The 17,012-nt window shown below is 43.0% G+C and overlaps 2 protein-coding genes across 3 annotated transcripts in view; one reads left to right on the forward strand and one right to left on the reverse strand.

Annotated features, from left to right (window-relative positions):
* Positions 1–17,012, reverse strand: part of LOC117442892 (uncharacterized) — a 91,904-nt gene that overhangs the window by 70,199 nt on the left and 4,693 nt on the right. The window lies entirely within an intron of this gene.
* LOC139433479 (uncharacterized) lies at positions 43–3,147 on the forward strand. Its single transcript, XM_071202508.1, has 9 exons — positions 43–175; positions 266–558; positions 680–890; positions 1,031–1,147; positions 1,235–1,362; positions 1,475–1,678; positions 1,778–1,995; positions 2,079–2,297; positions 2,421–3,147. Exons 1-9 carry the CDS (start codon positions 47–49, stop codon positions 2,828–2,830), a joined length of 1,929 nt encoding a protein of 642 aa, XP_071058609.1. The 5' UTR covers positions 43–46; the 3' UTR covers positions 2,831–3,147.

Genomic DNA, 17,012 nt, shown 5'->3' on the forward strand with positions numbered 1-17,012 from the left:
CAGATTTGTTTTTAATTATGATGTCCTTCATTTTCAAAGCCGTTCCATGGGCACTGTGCGAGAAGCCATGCAAGCTGGCGGCATGTATGAAAAGTGCCCACCGGAAAGCAAGCTTCTTGTGGGCTTCAAAAAGCACCTGATTGGCGCCCTACAGGTCCAGAACTGCCAACAGGAGGTAAGATATATTAACTCACAGCACATTCAGTTTGTCTAGTTTATTTACAAGATGTGGATGCTAACAATTGTTTCTCAACTTCCTTCAAAGGTGGACAATGTGTCCCGGTTCCTACGCTATATGCAGCCGGAAGGAGAACCTACTTTAGAATTCATGACCAAAACAACAGAGACCATGGACTACATGAGTGCCCTAAACAACTCAGGCTTGTCTGCAGCCACTATCCTCAATTACATGAAGAACATAATCAGGTTCCTGCAGTACGTGAAAGGGAGCGTCGATATGAATGAAGACGGGAATAAGATTCAGAAGTACATCGACTACTTGAAAACCATGCGGAAACCTGTTGGAAGGAAACATGCAGGGAACGCATGCAGTACGAGGTACATGTTCTACCTTTACTATTCATCCTGTATTGTCCTTCTGTGGTGTACTTAATGTTTTCTCCTAGTACAATCCTGACTATTATAAACAACCTGTTTCTCCTTTTTATTCTTTGATTAGATGCGATGGAATTGTGGACGGCATGCCCACCGTTCATGACTGCAACCTGGTTCTGCGGAGTGGAAAGAAAAGGTTCTTGGACATCTACAACAGGATGGCTATCTCTAAGATAGTGGTCTCGCCAACTGAGAAAACGTGGTACCGCTACTACTGTGAAGCAGTGATGATGTTGCGCCACTTTCAGCGACCAGCAGCTGTTGAAGGCATGACTGTAAGTGTGACTTCAGCATTTATGAATGAAGGGTTTGAAACGTGGGGAAAGTGCTGTAAATAGAGACATGTTGTATATTATATATTGTTAATTGAGTTTTTTTAGACATGAATGCATTTTAATTTGTCATTGTTTTCCAGGTAAGAGAGTGGGTGAACCGCAAGCTCACTGACGGAAGATATCTGATTGGCATCAAGAATCACAAAACCGGGGCCACGCATGTTGCAACAATAGCCTTAACGTTGGAGGAGGAAGCTGTAAGTTATTAAGCAGCAGCATGTTTTATTATTACGCAAAGCGTTTAGTGTGTTACAGTCAATTAATTCACTTCCTTGTTCCCACAGTGGTACCAGGGGTACTATGAATGTATTCGCCCTGAGTTTGTGAGAGGGGAATGCGACTGTTTCTTCTTGTCTGCCAGAGGGACACAGATCACGAGTGGCTCAAGTGACCTTTTGCGACTCCATGAAAGGTATGAACCGATATAAAGCCATGTACTGAGGTGTTTTAACAATTCCTTATATTTAATCCCTTTCTTTAACAGGCACCGTATTAACATTTAATGTCACGTTTTGTTTTTGCAGCTGTGGCATCGATCATGGTGGTTGCACAAGTGGGCAGGTCAGAAGGGCCGCTGACACTCTGGTAGCCACCAGTTTCACAGAGACACAACAACAAAATGTGGCTGCCTATATGTGCCGTTCAGACCTCATGGCAGATACACACTACAGGATGCCAGGGCCTTCAGCTATAGTGGCCACAGCTGTCCTGTTGGACACCCTGCCTGGGTATGTTTCTTCACCTTACATTGACATAGCACATCACCATGACATCAGTCAGTTGTCCAATTTCTAATATGTTGAATCATATTTTCCTCTATTTCACAGCTTTACTCCTGAGCGTCGCCTCCCTACCGAAACTGATTCTCCCGGCTCGTGCATGTCAGGAAAAGAGTTCTCTGACTTTCAACAGACATTTCCTGTTTCAAGGGACTGCCAGCCACCAACAAAGAAGCAGAGGGTCGAAGCAGGGTTTTCAGAGAACCGTGTATACTACGACAGGTGGCGGAAAGGCCAGTATGCCGATCGACAGGAACATCTGTTGTGTGAGTATTGCAATCATTAAAAGTTGGCAATTGTATTCAGTGTCGCAAATTCATGACTGAATGTATCGTATCCTTTCTTTCAGCATACTTCACATATCGGAAGCCATCAGGCGGAAAGATAGAACGTCTCATTAGCAAGGAGGGGTGGACGTCCAACTGTCCCAAGGCGCAAGACATTTTGGACAAGTGGACACCAGCCCTCAAATACGTCATTGAGAGTGATCAGAACATCTTGAACAGTTGTTCTCTGCAGAAGTGGAAAGGCCTTGCCATCAAATCTTTTGACGGACAAAAGGGGGAAGGTAAGACAAGTGAGGAAATAGTATCACTCAAATTAGCACTATAGCGTTTTGAAAAGTGTGCCAACTTGCAAAGTTTATTCCGTTCATCATCTAACTCGATATGTTATGCTCTCTTTATCGCAGGAGTTGTTGCAACAACACCTTTCACTGAAGGTGACATAGTGTGTGACTACCATGGAAAGGTCATCACAAAAGCTGAAGGGGAAATGATGATGAAGGACCAAGGAGACCAAGCCGGTTACTTGTTCTTCTTCAACGCTGGTGGGGAGGCCCTCTGCATTGATGCACAAACGTGGCCATGCCCGTGTCACGATGGCGTAGAAACATTTGGCCGCAAGATAAACCATTCATCAAAGCATCCGAACATCAAGCCGCTCTGTGTTGTTTTGAGGCTGGGTGATGAGGACGTGCATACCATCCTCTTCAAAGCAACAAGGGACATCAAAGTGGACACTGAACTGAAGTTCAACTACGGAGTGAACAGAACATCTTTCCGAGGAGAGGCCTTGCACCTTGATTGGCTGGATGAGTAGGCTACTGCATAGGTGGATGAACAGCCCAGTGTGTGCGGAAGAGACAGCCTGTCCTCCCTGTGCAGCACCTTCAGCGACAAGCTGCTGCACTGAATGCAATGTAATGCACCGCATGTCCTTCCTTCCTGTATCTTTCATATCTTTGAAAATTATGTAACTTTTTTAGTTTTTATCTTTTTTTAGCATATTGTTTATTATATTATAACTTAGTACTTTTTTTTACGCATTTAAGATATGCAACACGAAGCTGTCTGTGGCTCTTTCCTGCTGTACAGCTGCAAAACAAAGCTGGAAATAGTTGTAAATATGCATTGAGATGTTGCAATAAAATACAGATGTGTTCCTGGTTTAACCTGACTGTCTGTGTGTTTATTGTCACGATTGAATGACCCTAAGCCTTGATATGAGGAGGCGTGTGGCACAGTGGATAGGGCGTTAGTGTTCGGATCAAGGGAGCACTGGTTCAAACCCCACTTTTTCTTTCACACTTTTTCATAATATAACCATTGCTAATTTACCCTAAACATGCTTCAAAGTACACATGGCAGACATGTAATTAAAGGCGAGACTCTGTTGTTCGCAGCAAGCATTGTCTCATCTATCTTGCACAAAGTGTCCTCGAGAAAATAAACTTTGAAGTTGCTGAATCATATATCTCTGTAACATGCAGAATCCTGTTTACATATTAGCAAGTCCATTTTGGTCCCAGAAACTCAAATCTTGAAATGCTTGATGTTCCTGGAATGGTCTTAATCTCAGCTTTCCGGATATCTTTGATTGAAGTATATGAGACTAACCCTAACTGGGGCGGTACACCTGTCAAACGGTAACGCAGGTGTCCTAAGGCGAGCTCAGGGAGGACAGAAACCTCCCGTGGAGCAGAAGGGCAAAAGCTCGCTTGATCTTGATTTTCAGTATGAATGCAGACCGTGAAAGCGGGGCCTCACGATCCTTCTGACTTTTTGGGTTTTAAGCAGGAGGTGTCAGAAAAGTTACCACAGGGATAACTGGCTTGTGGCGGCCTAGCGTTGATAGCGACGTCGCTTTTTGATCCTTCGATGTCGGCTCTTCCTATCATTGTGAAGCAGAATTCACCAAGCGTTGGATTGTTCACCCACTAATAGAGAACGTGAGATGGGTTTAGACCGTCGTGAGACAGGTTAGTTTTAGGCAAGGCAAGGCAAGTTTATTTATATAGCACTTTTCAACGCAAGGCAATTCAAAGTGCTTTACAAAAAAAATGAAAGACATTAAGCATTAAAAAAGAAAAGCTAATAAAATAAACATTAAGACAAAGTACAAGGATAAAAGTTACCGTGCAGTTTAAGATATGAATAGTTCAATTAAAAGCAGCGACAAAAAGAAAAGTCTTCTTGCTGGATTTAAAAGTAGTCAGAGTTGCAGCGGACCTGCAGGTTTCTGGGAGTTGGTTCCAGATATTTGGAGCATAATAACTGAACGCTGCTTCTCCATGTTTAGTTCTGACTCTGGGGACAGAAAGCTGACCAGTCCCTGAAGACCTGAGAGATCTGGATGGTTCATAGTTTAGCAGGAGGTCAGAAATGTATTTTGGGCCTAAACCATTCAGTGCTTTATAAACCAGCAGCAGTATTTTTGAAATCTATTCTTTGACACACAGGAAGCCAGTGTAAAGACTTCAGAACAGGAGTGATCCACTTTCTTAGTGTTAGTGAGGACTCGAGCAGCGGCGTTCTGAATCAGCTCCAGCTTTCTAATAGATGTTTTAGTGAGACCTGTGAAGACACCATTGCAGTAGTCCAGTCTACTGAAGATAAAGGCATGGAAAAGTTTTTCCAAATCCTGCTGTGACATTAGTCTTTTAATCCTAGATATATTCTTTAGGTGATAGTAGGCTGATGTAGTGCCTGTTTTAATGTGACTGTTGAAACTCAGGTCAGAGTCCATGACTACACCTAGATTTCTGGCTCTATCTGTTGTTTTGAACATTGCAGACTGAAGCTCAGCGCTAACTTTTATACGTTCTGCCTTGGCTCCAAAAACCATTACCTCAGTTTTATCTTTGTTTAATTGGAGAAAGTTCTGACACATCCAGTCATTGATTTGTTCAATGCACTTACGCAGTGTTTGAATTGGAGCATAGTCTCCTGGTGAAATTGTTACGTACATTTGTGTGTCATCTGCATCGCTATGGTAACTTATTTTGTTGTTCTTCATTATCTGAGCCAGTGGTAGCATGTAGATGTTAAAGAGAAGAGGCCCCAAGATGGAGCCTTGAGGAACCCCACATGTCATATTTGTCAACTCAGATGTGTATTTACTAGAGATGTCAAGATTCACCGATTCGCATCGGTGCACCGGCATAAACGTTCAAGATGCGAGTGCACCGGTTGAAAGAGTGCACATCGGCTACAGTTTGGGTTGAACCGGGTTGAACTCGCGATGCATCGATTGCATAGCGTCTTGGCATCGGTAAAAAAACGATTCATTCATATAAAATCCCCTCATCTTGTCAACGATCAGCAGAGACGATCTTTGATATTTGCTTCGCCACTACGGAGGCCGAGAGTCTCAGTTATCAACACACACGGAAGTTGAGGAGAAAGAGAAACACAGCGCACCGAAAAATACCTACAAATCAAACGTTTGGCAACGCTTCGGATTGTTCAAGAAAGACGGTGTAATAGTCCTTTATGCTATATAGCTGACCGCAGGTCATGGAGAGTAATAAGGTATCCGTAGACCTTTGTATGAGGTGTCTTTATTACTTAACAGGTCTACAGCCATGATACATAGATCCGTCCTAGATGCGGGCTTGCATACACACAGTAGTATCACTCCGCAGCCGCACCCCATCAGTAACGTCCTGATGGTATATGTGCGCGGCACTATATACTACAGACGGTCAACTTGAAAAATCGCTCGCAAATTGTTAACGATGCCGAGCCACTTTAAAGTACACAAGTAGTACGAGGAACTTAGCGACGCACATAAAGAGGCGACATGGGGTCTGCGGCTGAAAAGAGAAACCTGAAAGTTAGACTATGAGTTAAATCACTCAGTGAGGTGTTCTGTCAGAGAGAGTGGTGTTTAGTTTACAGCAGCCTGTGACGGCCAATAATAATTTAAATGTCTTCCTTATTGTAAGCAGTTATGAAATACCTGTTTGTGAAAGAGGTTATTTGTATTCATTATTGTTATAGAACCCACTGCTTTCTGCTCACTGGTGAGTTAGCCTATGAGTGTTAAGCACATCAGGCTGGCAGCTGTATGGGCATGGCACCATGGAAGCTGTTATTTGCACATTGTTAATCATGAGCAATGCATCCTTACATTGTTTAACTGTGAGGTGTTATACAATTGTACTGTACTCTGGAGAGCTTTTAAAGGTAAAAAAATAAACGGCATGATGGGATGTGCAGTACCAAATATGTAAAGCACTTTTTTGTTAATGTATGATTTGCTGCATATAAGGAATAAAACAAAAAATCCTCTGTCGTACCATATTGAAGTATCATTATTTTTGCATAGTGTTGAATCGCATCGTATCGCACCGAATCGCATTATGTTGAATCAAATCGTATCGAACTGTATCGCAACAGGGGTGAATCGTATGGTATCGCATCGCCTGGTGTTTCAAATGTATCGTTAATGTATCGTATCGTGGCAACGTATCGAGATGCGCATCGCATCGGCCTCAGTGATGGAGATGCACATCCCTAGTATTTACCTAAAGAAACAGCAGCACCAGCCTGTCTATGTTGAATACAAAAAAACAAGCCAGGGGCATGAGGTTCTGGTGGATGTGCATGGAGGAGTTTAGTCCGAGTGAGGAGTACTCAAGTGTGGGAGGATGTGTAAGGCAGAGGTGGGGAAAAGTGTGAACCTTCAACAGTCCAAAACGACGGACATTTAACAAAAAAAGTAATATACACAGACTGTCTGTGAATGTTGAGATCTCGGGTTAACTGACACACGTGTTAGTTATTACCAGATATCAACACACATGAATGTGTTGCTGGCTGTGGGACCCCTGTCGAAAGATGAAGGTCAGCAGATTCATGATTTTGAACTCTCACATGCTGAGATCGGTTAAACAAATATGATTCTAACCATCTAAGTGTTTGTGAAGAAAAGTTAAAACTGGAAAGCTTAGATATGAGTATTTTATGAGGATAAACGACATGAATGTGTTACTGGCTACAGAAGCCAGCTGCATTAACAAGGTCCAATACTTTCAGAACATACCTGATACCTCCAAATCCAGAACCCCCACAGCACCTGAGATGGGGATTGGAGGATATTTGCATGTGAGTGACTTCCATTGTCTTTCACTCTCTCAGAGAGTTCATGGACCCCCACCCACAATGCATAACCCTTAGTGTGTGTTGATCACCACACTGATTGGAGGATATTTGCATGTGAGTGACTTCTCAGAGAGTTCATGGACCCCCACCCACAATGCACACCCTTACCTGAGAGGGGGAGGAAAGTCACACAGAGAGAGAGTTTGACTAAAGCCATAAACAGACAGAAAGTCAAGTTAAACAATCTCCACAATATTGAAAAGTACTTGATATACTTAAAGGCTTGATGCCTGCAACAAGCTGTGAAATAGAGGAAAATATGATTCAACATATTAGAAATTGGACAACTGACTGATGTCATGGTGATGTGCTATGTCAATGTAAGGTGAAGAAACATACCCAGGCAGGGTGTCCAACAGGACAGCTGTGGCCACTATAGCTGAAGGCCCTGGCATCCTGTAGTGTGTATCTGCCATGAGGTCTGAACGGCACATATAGGCAGCCACATTTTGTTTCTGTGTCTCTGTGAAACTGGTGGCTACCAGAGTCTCAGCGGCCCTTCTGACCTGCCCACTTGTGCAACCACCATGATCGATGCCACAGCTGCAAAAACAAAATGTGACATTAAATGTTAATACGGTGCCTGTTAAAGAAAGGGATTAAATATAAGGAATTGTTAAAACACCTCAGTACATGGATTTATATTGGTGCGATTTTCTCTTTTACGAAACGTTTTTTTTTCATATGGAATGCAGTTGGAGGTCAACCAATCAAAGAGGTTGAGGACTGATCACCGGTTTGTCAAGCTAAGCACATGGTGTAGTCCCAAACGATAGCTGAGGATTCTGGGTAGTGTAGTGTCTTCTGCCATCCAAAAACTCCGAAAAAATATTTGTTTCTCCGAATCGAAGGGGAAAAATACAAAAGCATTGTACACAATTCAAACCTATCAATGTTGTGTAATCAACAAGGATAATCTGGTGTTTCTTAGTCGATGAGTAGTGCAGATATCACTGTAAAATCAATCGACAGTAAGGAGAATAGGCTACTTACTTCCGGGTGTAAAATTCTCCGTTATCCAATGGGAATGGACGCTCGTAATACAATACAGGGGACATGATCATTATCTTTTAAAAAACGTTAACTAAAGGGAACAATTTATTTGACACAGCTGAAGCTCTGGCCTTCCTTAAAAACTAACTAATTTAATAAAAATCACAGTTGCATTACACACAATGCACTGTTTTTTGAGAACACAAATTCGTAACTAATGTAATTTTTACATTCTGACGAAAAATAAAAATGATTATGAATACAAATAAAATAAAAGAAGCCTCCCGTGAGTTACTACAAGCTATACAGTAGATTTAAAAAACGTTGTATAGAATAAAAGCTCACTGCGGGACGTTGTAGAAATGCGTGTGTGCACCACGACAAAGGAGCCTCATTCACTTTACATTGGGGTTGTTTGCGTGGTGCAGACACGTAAATGTAACAAAGTTCGTGACTCCACCACGCATTGTGGTGTTAAGGAGTCGTGGTGGAGTCACGCATTCTGGTGAGATCAGGTTGCCCAAAACGCATCTGGGCCCCACACTGTTGGTGTTCTCCCAGTGAAGTGGCCTCACAAAGTAATACACATGACACTAACACACACACACACACAAAAGGCCCAGACAGGTGCATAGGACCTACAATTTCCACACTTTTGTTAGCCCCGGGTCCAGACCCAAACATCCTGTATGTAATATAAATGTGTAGAGGGGGTGTACAGTGGGTGGTCATTGAAAATGTGTTCTGATATACTGTATGTTCTTCACAAAAAATAAGCCAAGGCCATTGAGTGTGAGTTTGAACAAATTATTTATCATATCATTTTTCTTTAGCTGAATAATTAAAACGGGCCCCACAGACCCGAACACCATACATGGGTTAATTATATGCGACCCGCTCTATCGAAATCAGTCGGAAGTCACAACGGCTCATTTCAAAATAAACGTGGATTTGCGTAAAAAAGTAGTTTTTCGGTGTTCGGGTGTTTTGTTTGATTATAACTAAACAAAGTATTGCCTTTCAGAATATGAAACTTTTATTTCCAAAATCCCACGATGAATACATTTTTGAAGCTTGTAAAGGGAAGATGACCGGCACCTCTCACTCGCACTCTGCTCTTCTGCAGCACTGCCCACTCCCTCTTGCTGAAATTATGAATGTAAGGCGTATAGCAATCTTATATAACACGGCAGGGTCCGTGACAGTTTGTTTTCATCTGATTTCAAATAAACAAAGTCTTGGCTTTCAGAATATTAAACTTGTTTCGCAAATTCAGATGATAAATACAACTTTGAAGCTTCGGCATAATTACAAGCGGAGAACGGAGTAACTTGACGTCACAGCAGGCACAACAACAGCCGGTGGGTTATGGCTAGAAAGGATTGGTCTTGTGTAAATATGACGTCACGTTCTCGTTGTAACTCTCGTTGTAATCGGAGCGGCTCGGAAACACATCTACGGCAGTAACATGCAACGTACACATTAACCACTCAATTTTGCTCAGCTCTCCTTCGATGTCCTCGGTCGTAATCGTGGAGTCCGCCATGGAAACAACATCCTCTGCTGGAAAACAAACAACAACAAAACCCATTTTAATTCTAATAATTCATTAGGGAGGGCGGCAGAGGGAGGGGAGACCAGGTGCATGTGTCGAGAAAAAATGTTTACAGTTAATGAAGGGGGAGGGGCTGGGGAGTCTAAAGACAAAGATGAATCTTGATCTGATTTAGTCGTGTTTATATAGCTGTTGTGGAGGATATCATGAAACAACTAGAGCGTAGTTATAATATAATTGTAACTTGAAACGGGTCACGGGAGACCCGAACATAACATAAGGGTTGAATAGGTGTTACTGGGCTCAGCACTGAGTCAGTTCTGGTGTTTTGGGTATTGTCTAATCTTTTACCGGTATTGCTGCTAAGGCCACCTCCAGAGAATGCCCCCCAAGGCAAACGTTAAAAAGTACCTTTTTATTTGATTATGATAAATCTACCTATTGTTCTCTCTGTGAAAATATATGCTTTGTTCCCCATGATGAACAGGCACAAAGGCACAATGGCTGCTAACATCAGACAATGAAGCTGAGGGAATAAACCAGTTGAGCCACTCCCAGCAGTCCCTTACTATATTACAGGAAGTTGTTTGTGCAGCGTGTTTGTCATCGCTCCACTTGCTGGTTGACAGTCTTCACGCTCTGCAGGCTCCTGTGAACACCAGTGAGTCCAAAACATTAAAGTGGATAAACAGCAAGAAGAGAAAGAGCATGGTAAGAAGCTAACCATGACTTTGAAAATGCATATTTATTGGGACTTTATTGAATACGTTTTTTTAGTGTTTCCCAGGACTGATCTGAGCTCGCATTTCATAGCTTTGTAAATGTGTGTGTTAGTGTGAAAGGATTTCAGTTGCGGTGAAATCACGTCCCCTGAGTTCTGTTTGGTTTGGCTGATCTGCATCTGTGTTTTCTGTGACATGATGTTCTCTTAATAACTGAAAAGACAATACTAATCAGATACAATTATTCCTTCACATTAAGTCAACATATATCACATGTATCCATCTTTAGGGATCAAGATTTATTTTATATAAACATATTCATCTTTATGAATTGCATATACAAAAAAGGTGCCATTTTCGTAGTATTAACATCTGTATTTTTAAAACTTGATCTTTTCAAATCAATTCAAATCAAGTTTTATTTATAAAGCACATTTAAAAGCGATTTTTGGTGGAGCCAAAGTGCTGTACATGTAAAAAAAACACATTACTAAAATCACAATAACAATTACTTTATCTTCTGCAAAATTGTTATTCATGCATAAAACAATTTATAAAACGGACAAGTCAAATCAAGCAATCTGATTGGTTCTTAGCCGTGATATACTGAGCGTATACCACGGGTAGAATTGTAAGTTACTTTTCACATCAAGTCAGTATCCCTCCGCGTCTGAGAAAAACAGTATACCGTTGGGCTGTATATTATATTGTTGGGTTGCTTCGCGTCGGGCCGAACCACGCCCCTTAGCTGTGATATAATGAGCATATACCACAGCCTGTCGTTGCTTAAGTATATATTTATTTGAATAATCAACAGAAGTTGAAAATATATTTTTTAAATTCCAAACCACCAACATTAAAGGTGGGGTAGGTACGTTTGAGAAACCGGATCGAGATCGCTAGAATTTGAAAATACACAACCGGAGAAAATCTGCCACTTCCTCACAGAGCCCCTCCTCCAACACACACGAACGCGCACATGACCAATGAGGGCACGAGGTAAGTTTGTGCCCCGATGGAAGGCTGACAGGCAGGTAGGCCATCCAATGGATGTTGTACTTTTTACAGTTTTACGGCTTCTACAGATGACATTTTTTTTATGGATTTTTTGTCAAAGCACTTCAGATATTCATTGCTATCGGGATGTTAAGAGCATTCCATGGAATATAACAAAAAGTGTATCTTGAGCCGGTTTCTGAAACTTACCTACCCCACCTTTAACATTGACTAATGAAAAGAGCTTTAGGCACTAAAAAGGAAATATAGAGCCAAAGGCATAACTTCTGCATTCTTAGCAACTTGTCTTATTTAACTCTTTATTATGAAGATGTTTTATTGTGATATTGGAAAGCAATTGTGCTATGGGAATAAGTTATAGTTTTTAATTACCTATAAGTACCTGTTTCATACCATTAAGCTTCAAGATCTATTTTCCTTAAGGGGAATGTAGTAAAGAATGCAACAACATGATTGGAATATTTCGTATTTTCCTCACCGAATATCCCGTTTTTCTAATGCTCATTACGATGGAGGTCTCCTTATATGGCTATGGCTTGGTGCAGTGCATGTGTGTGCAATTAGAGACTGTTGTTTGTCTTAAATCCCACTTTATCAGTGGTACCCTTATTGTCCTTTATTTATTAAAATGTTCCAACATAAGGCATGAACATTAATCAGTTTCTGTTAAAGGCAAAGGTGCCTGCCCTAAAACCAGTACCCTGTAACCCTGCTGGCGGGGGGAGGGGGAGACGCAAAACTAGCTATCCCCCCACCTGTCCGGCGGGGCCTAGCACGCAGCTAGCTACATCACATCACTTCCCACCAGAACTCAATTTACTCACTAAACAATATTTTAGACTCCTCCAAGCCATCCACCACTCGGCCCGCGACTTCATTTTATGTGGACTTCATGTTATGTGGCCCCACAAGCGCTTGCAAAGAATATAATATGTTTATTATACAGTTACATGCTACTTTACAGAAGCACGTTGCCCATAAACGACATGTCCCACAATGCATCTCAAATTAGATTTTTTCTCAGAATTTGACTTTTTATGTCAAAATATGCCTTTTTTCTTAAAATGTGCCTTTTTCTAAAAAAAAAAAAAAAATTCTCAGAATTTGACTTTTTTTGTCAAAATATGCCTTTTACCTTAAAATGTGCCTTTTTCTAAAAAAAATTATTTTTAAAAATGTGACATTCTTACTGAAGAGACTTGCAATTATTTGCCCTAGACTTGCTTTCAGACGTAGTTAATTATGAAGTTCTAATAATAATCCAATGCAGAGGCAATAATGTAATATAATACATTATTTTATATATATTCAATATTTATATATGTATTTTTGGTCTTAAAGTTACAACCGGCCCTTTGAGTGCAACCATAATACTGATGTGGCTCGTGGTGAAATTGAGTTTGACACCCCTGAACTACACCTTCACCAACAATACTTTTCCACAGGGGATGATGAAAAAGGTACACGGCTTAACAGCATTCATCAAACCCGCTTCACCCAACAGTATAACATTTGACAAAGTACAACAGAACACCAACACCTGGATGCACAATAACATGACGATACTCAGACACCATTATGACCAGGTTAGTGCTGTGGAGCTAGCTCACCTCCCTCCCTTTAACCAGGCTGCCTTTGACAGGTCTGCCCAGTGGGGTCGGGCGAGGTATGCCCGCAGACTCAGGCCCTCCTCCCTGTCCACCTTGAGGGACCTCCTAACCAGGGGGCCTCCAACGGAGGAGGGCCCCGCGGCACCCTTGTTTGCCCTCTCTGACTTTCCTCCTCTTCTTCTTCCTCCTCTTCATCCACCAGCAGCCAATCTGCCCCTCCACACTCATCACTCTGCTCACCCCCATCCCCATCCTCATCCCTCTTCTCCCTGCTCTCCTCCCCCCCTCCTCCCCCAGTTCCTATTCCCTCAACTCACCTTTCTAACCCCTACCCTGCCCCTAATCCTAAACCTAAGGTCTCCCTTCCCTCGCCTAATCCTAATCTCGCCCCAGGCCCTAAACCCAACCTCACCCCAAGCCCTAAACCCAACCTCACCCCAAGCCCTAAACCCAACTTCACTCTCCCTCCTGCCTCATCACCCTCTGACCCTCACCCTCACCTCCCCCTTCCTCCTCCCCCCATGTCCTCACTCCCCACCTGGCCCAAATACAAACCACCCACTAACCCCCCTTCTAAACTGACTCCTCACCCCTCTTCCTTCCCTACTTCTCTTTCTCCTTCCTCAGGCCTCTGTGCGTCGGGGGGAGGGCTGTGGCGGGGGGCCTGGGGGTGCTTCCTCGGCACCTGCCTCAGCGCACTTTTGGAGGCCGGGTGCGGGTTGAGGTCCATCCGCTCCCTCGGACCGTGTTCGACCGTCTGGGGGCAAATGGGACTGGGTTCTTGACCTGGCCCTCCGTCTCTCCTTCCTCCCCTCCCTCCGTGCCACCCTCCCCACAGACAGTAGATACCCCGTTAATACAGACACCTACCTCCCCCTTCCATCTCATTTCCATCTCTTCACCTCCCTCTCCACCCTCCAGACAGATACACAGTAATGTCGCTCCACCTCCAGTTCTACACAACAACCAGCAGAGGGAGCCAGAGCTGTTTGCTGTGGAGCCCCTGGAAAGCATACTGAGCCCTGAGGTGGATGGAAACATAACATCAGTGATGATGAAAGGCCCACTGAGAGTCAGTTTGACTTCAAGCCTAACATCTGAGACATCCACCTCCCACTCCACAGGGGTCTCTGCAGCGGCACCTGGCTCCCCCACACGCCCGGAACCGTACACACATCCCAGAACCTTTAAGAAACTACAGGTATGGTCGTTGGAGTTGCTGAGGAGGACCCTTATTGTCGGGGACTCCAATCTCTCCCGCATCCCCCCATTTACAGACCCCCATCTTCAGATAGATAGTTTTCCGGGTCCATCACGTAACTTCTATTCTCAATAAACTCACAAGTTATAATATCAGTAGGACTCAATAATGGACTCTCAGACACTGCACTCTCATCTTCGATTAAGAGACATTTTGGTACGGAGGGAATCGGAGCTGAGATACATGTAAGAATTGCACATTTAAAATAACACAAACAAAAGAACACTGACAGAGTTACGACCCAATATGACTCCCACGAAGAGTATTTGTTTTTGTCTGGAACTTTTCAAACTGAGGGAAATGACCCCGGTGAGGTTAAAGGTCCCATGTCATGGCCATTTCCACTGATCATAATTCCATAGTTGAGGTCTACTCGAATAGATTTATACTGTGCAATTTTCCAAACTCACATTGGCTTCTCAAACAGCATCTCTGTAAAGTCTGTGTATTCACTCTCTCCACTAAACGGCTCGCTGCAGCTCTTGCCCCCCCCCCTCCCTGTGAGCCCAGTGTGCTCCGATTGGTCGGGACCAGTCGGGACGTTGTGAATCGCGCTGAGCTCCGTGGAGGTGTGATTTCCTTGTTTAGTGATACACAGCGAAACACAGCCAAACTCACCCTGAGCACACACAAAGTCACAGCCGAAGTAAAAACAATAAGTGTGGCTTGATATTGAGTAAGAAAAAGGTTGATAGACGCTGTGAGAATGGGTCTGCAGAGAGAATGTCGCCGCGATCCCAACTGTCTGTTATCAGCCTGCAGCCAGGGAGGAGAGATCAGCAGAGCTGCCTGCACTGAGTGTGTGAGGAAGTCCGTGGATTGGTCAATTTGGACCAATCAGCGGGGGCTTAACGTAACGGCTCTGCTGACGTAACGTAACGGCTCCACGGATTGGTCCATTTCGTTCCGGGGACGACATGACATCATGATGTCCCCGGAAGAATCAAATGGACAGTGACGTGTCTCCAACGAGGCGTTTTGGGGAGGTCTTCTCTGTGTTAGAGTTCTACTCGCTACAGGGTGTACTTTGAGGGTTTTGACTCTGCAGACCGTTTACATGCTTAAAAACCTTCATAACACACGAGGGGACGGGTGATAACCGGAAAAGCATGACATGTGACCTTTAAGGAAAAGTGTACGGCAACAAGTGTATGAAGAAAACAGCAGAGCCTGAGTCTGAGCAGAATACCAACACACACACACACACACACACACACACACACACACACACACACACACACACACACACACACACACACACACACACACACACACACACACACACACACACACACACACACACACACACACACACACACACACACACACACACACACACACACACACACACACACACACACACACACACACACACACACACACACACATGTTCTTTCCAGATCTCAAAGGATGCCCGTTTCTCTGCTCTCTCTCTTATCCTTTCTTTTAATTATTTCAATTTTTTTCGGTCAATGCCGTCCTCGTTATTTCGACACATGAGACCAGCGACCAGCTCTGCATAATGCGGCCAAAAGATGAATCAGAGAAACAGAGAATAATGACTTCTGATTTTGTTTTTGCTGCCTCCAGTCTTTAATGTTACTGGTCTTTTAAGTTTAGGCTTTCAGTTTCACACATCATGTTTTCACTTTAGTTCATGATCCTCTGCATCCAGAGGCTGACGAAGCGATGCTCAACATCACTATCAATCATGTTGTTTTCCTGCATGTATTTCATAACTGCAACAAAGACAATAACTGAAGCCCATTGTGGGGAGAGTTGGTATGACTGCACAATTGTACCATATTAAAATCATAGACAACATGTATATAGTAAGTAAGCATAGTCAACATGATGGCTTTTTTATGGCTTGGTTATGGCTTTATGGACGCCGTCATCTTGTTTTTTAGGAATCAAAAGTGACCATATTTTGACGAGAAGGCAGAGATGAGAAATAGTCAGATCATATGATACGCTAACCATTCCCATTGAGATCTGATGCCGAGTTTTGCGTACATATGATACGCCACGTTTTGTCCGTCGGGTCTTGGTAGACCGGAAGCTGTGTGGTTCATAAAAACATGTTCTTACTCAATACCAAGCCACGATTATTGTTTTTATTTTAAATTGTATAATGTCGGACTTTCTTTGCCGTCTGTGAGGAAAATAAATAGGGCTCAGAGCTTCAGAATAATAAAATCTGTATTTTTTTTATCTTTTTTTCTTCTAATTTGTTATTCTTTTCTAAATAACACACTGTTATTTACTCAACAATAAAACACAATTATCCTTGTTTTTATTTATTCGTTTAATTCTTGTGCTTTTTAGCATGCTTTTTAGCCGTAAATAAAGTCACCGGAAACAGACGTAGGCGGTAAACTGATTTCCCAAGATCCTCAGCTTGAAGCTCGGGATGTTTTAGCCGCAATGCACGTTGGGATATGGTGTTAATTCGATATGTGTGAAAATCTGAGTTTAGGATGGCCGAAGACACTACACTACCCATAATCCCCAGCTATTGTTTGGGACTACAGTCCTGTTGACAAACCCCGTGATTAATTTTCAAGCTCTGGGATTGGATGTTGGAGTGGCAGTGCGCCAAGGTTACGCCGAGCGTCAAGCTCTGTGAAATGGAACGAAACCACGGCAGACTATCCAAAACTGGACTCAAACGCCCC

The sequence above is a fragment of the Pseudochaenichthys georgianus genome, unplaced genomic scaffold (genome assembly GCF_902827115.2).
Source record: "Pseudochaenichthys georgianus unplaced genomic scaffold, fPseGeo1.2 scaffold_499_arrow_ctg1, whole genome shotgun sequence".
Taxonomy (NCBI): domain Eukaryota; kingdom Metazoa; phylum Chordata; class Actinopteri; order Perciformes; family Channichthyidae; genus Pseudochaenichthys; species Pseudochaenichthys georgianus.

Excerpts from the sequence above, each read along its gene's own strand:
- LOC139433479 (XM_071202508.1), top strand. The coding sequence starts at position 47 with ATGGGCACTGTGCGAGAAGCCATGCAAGCTGGCGGCATGTATGAAAAG. Across the intron at positions 176-265 it reads TCCAGAACTGCCAACAGGAG|GTGGACAATGTGTCCCGGTT; the intron begins GTAAGATATATT and ends CTTCCTTCAAAG. Across the intron at positions 1,363-1,474 it reads CTTTTGCGACTCCATGAAAG|CTGTGGCATCGATCATGGTG; the intron begins GTATGAACCGAT and ends TTGTTTTTGCAG.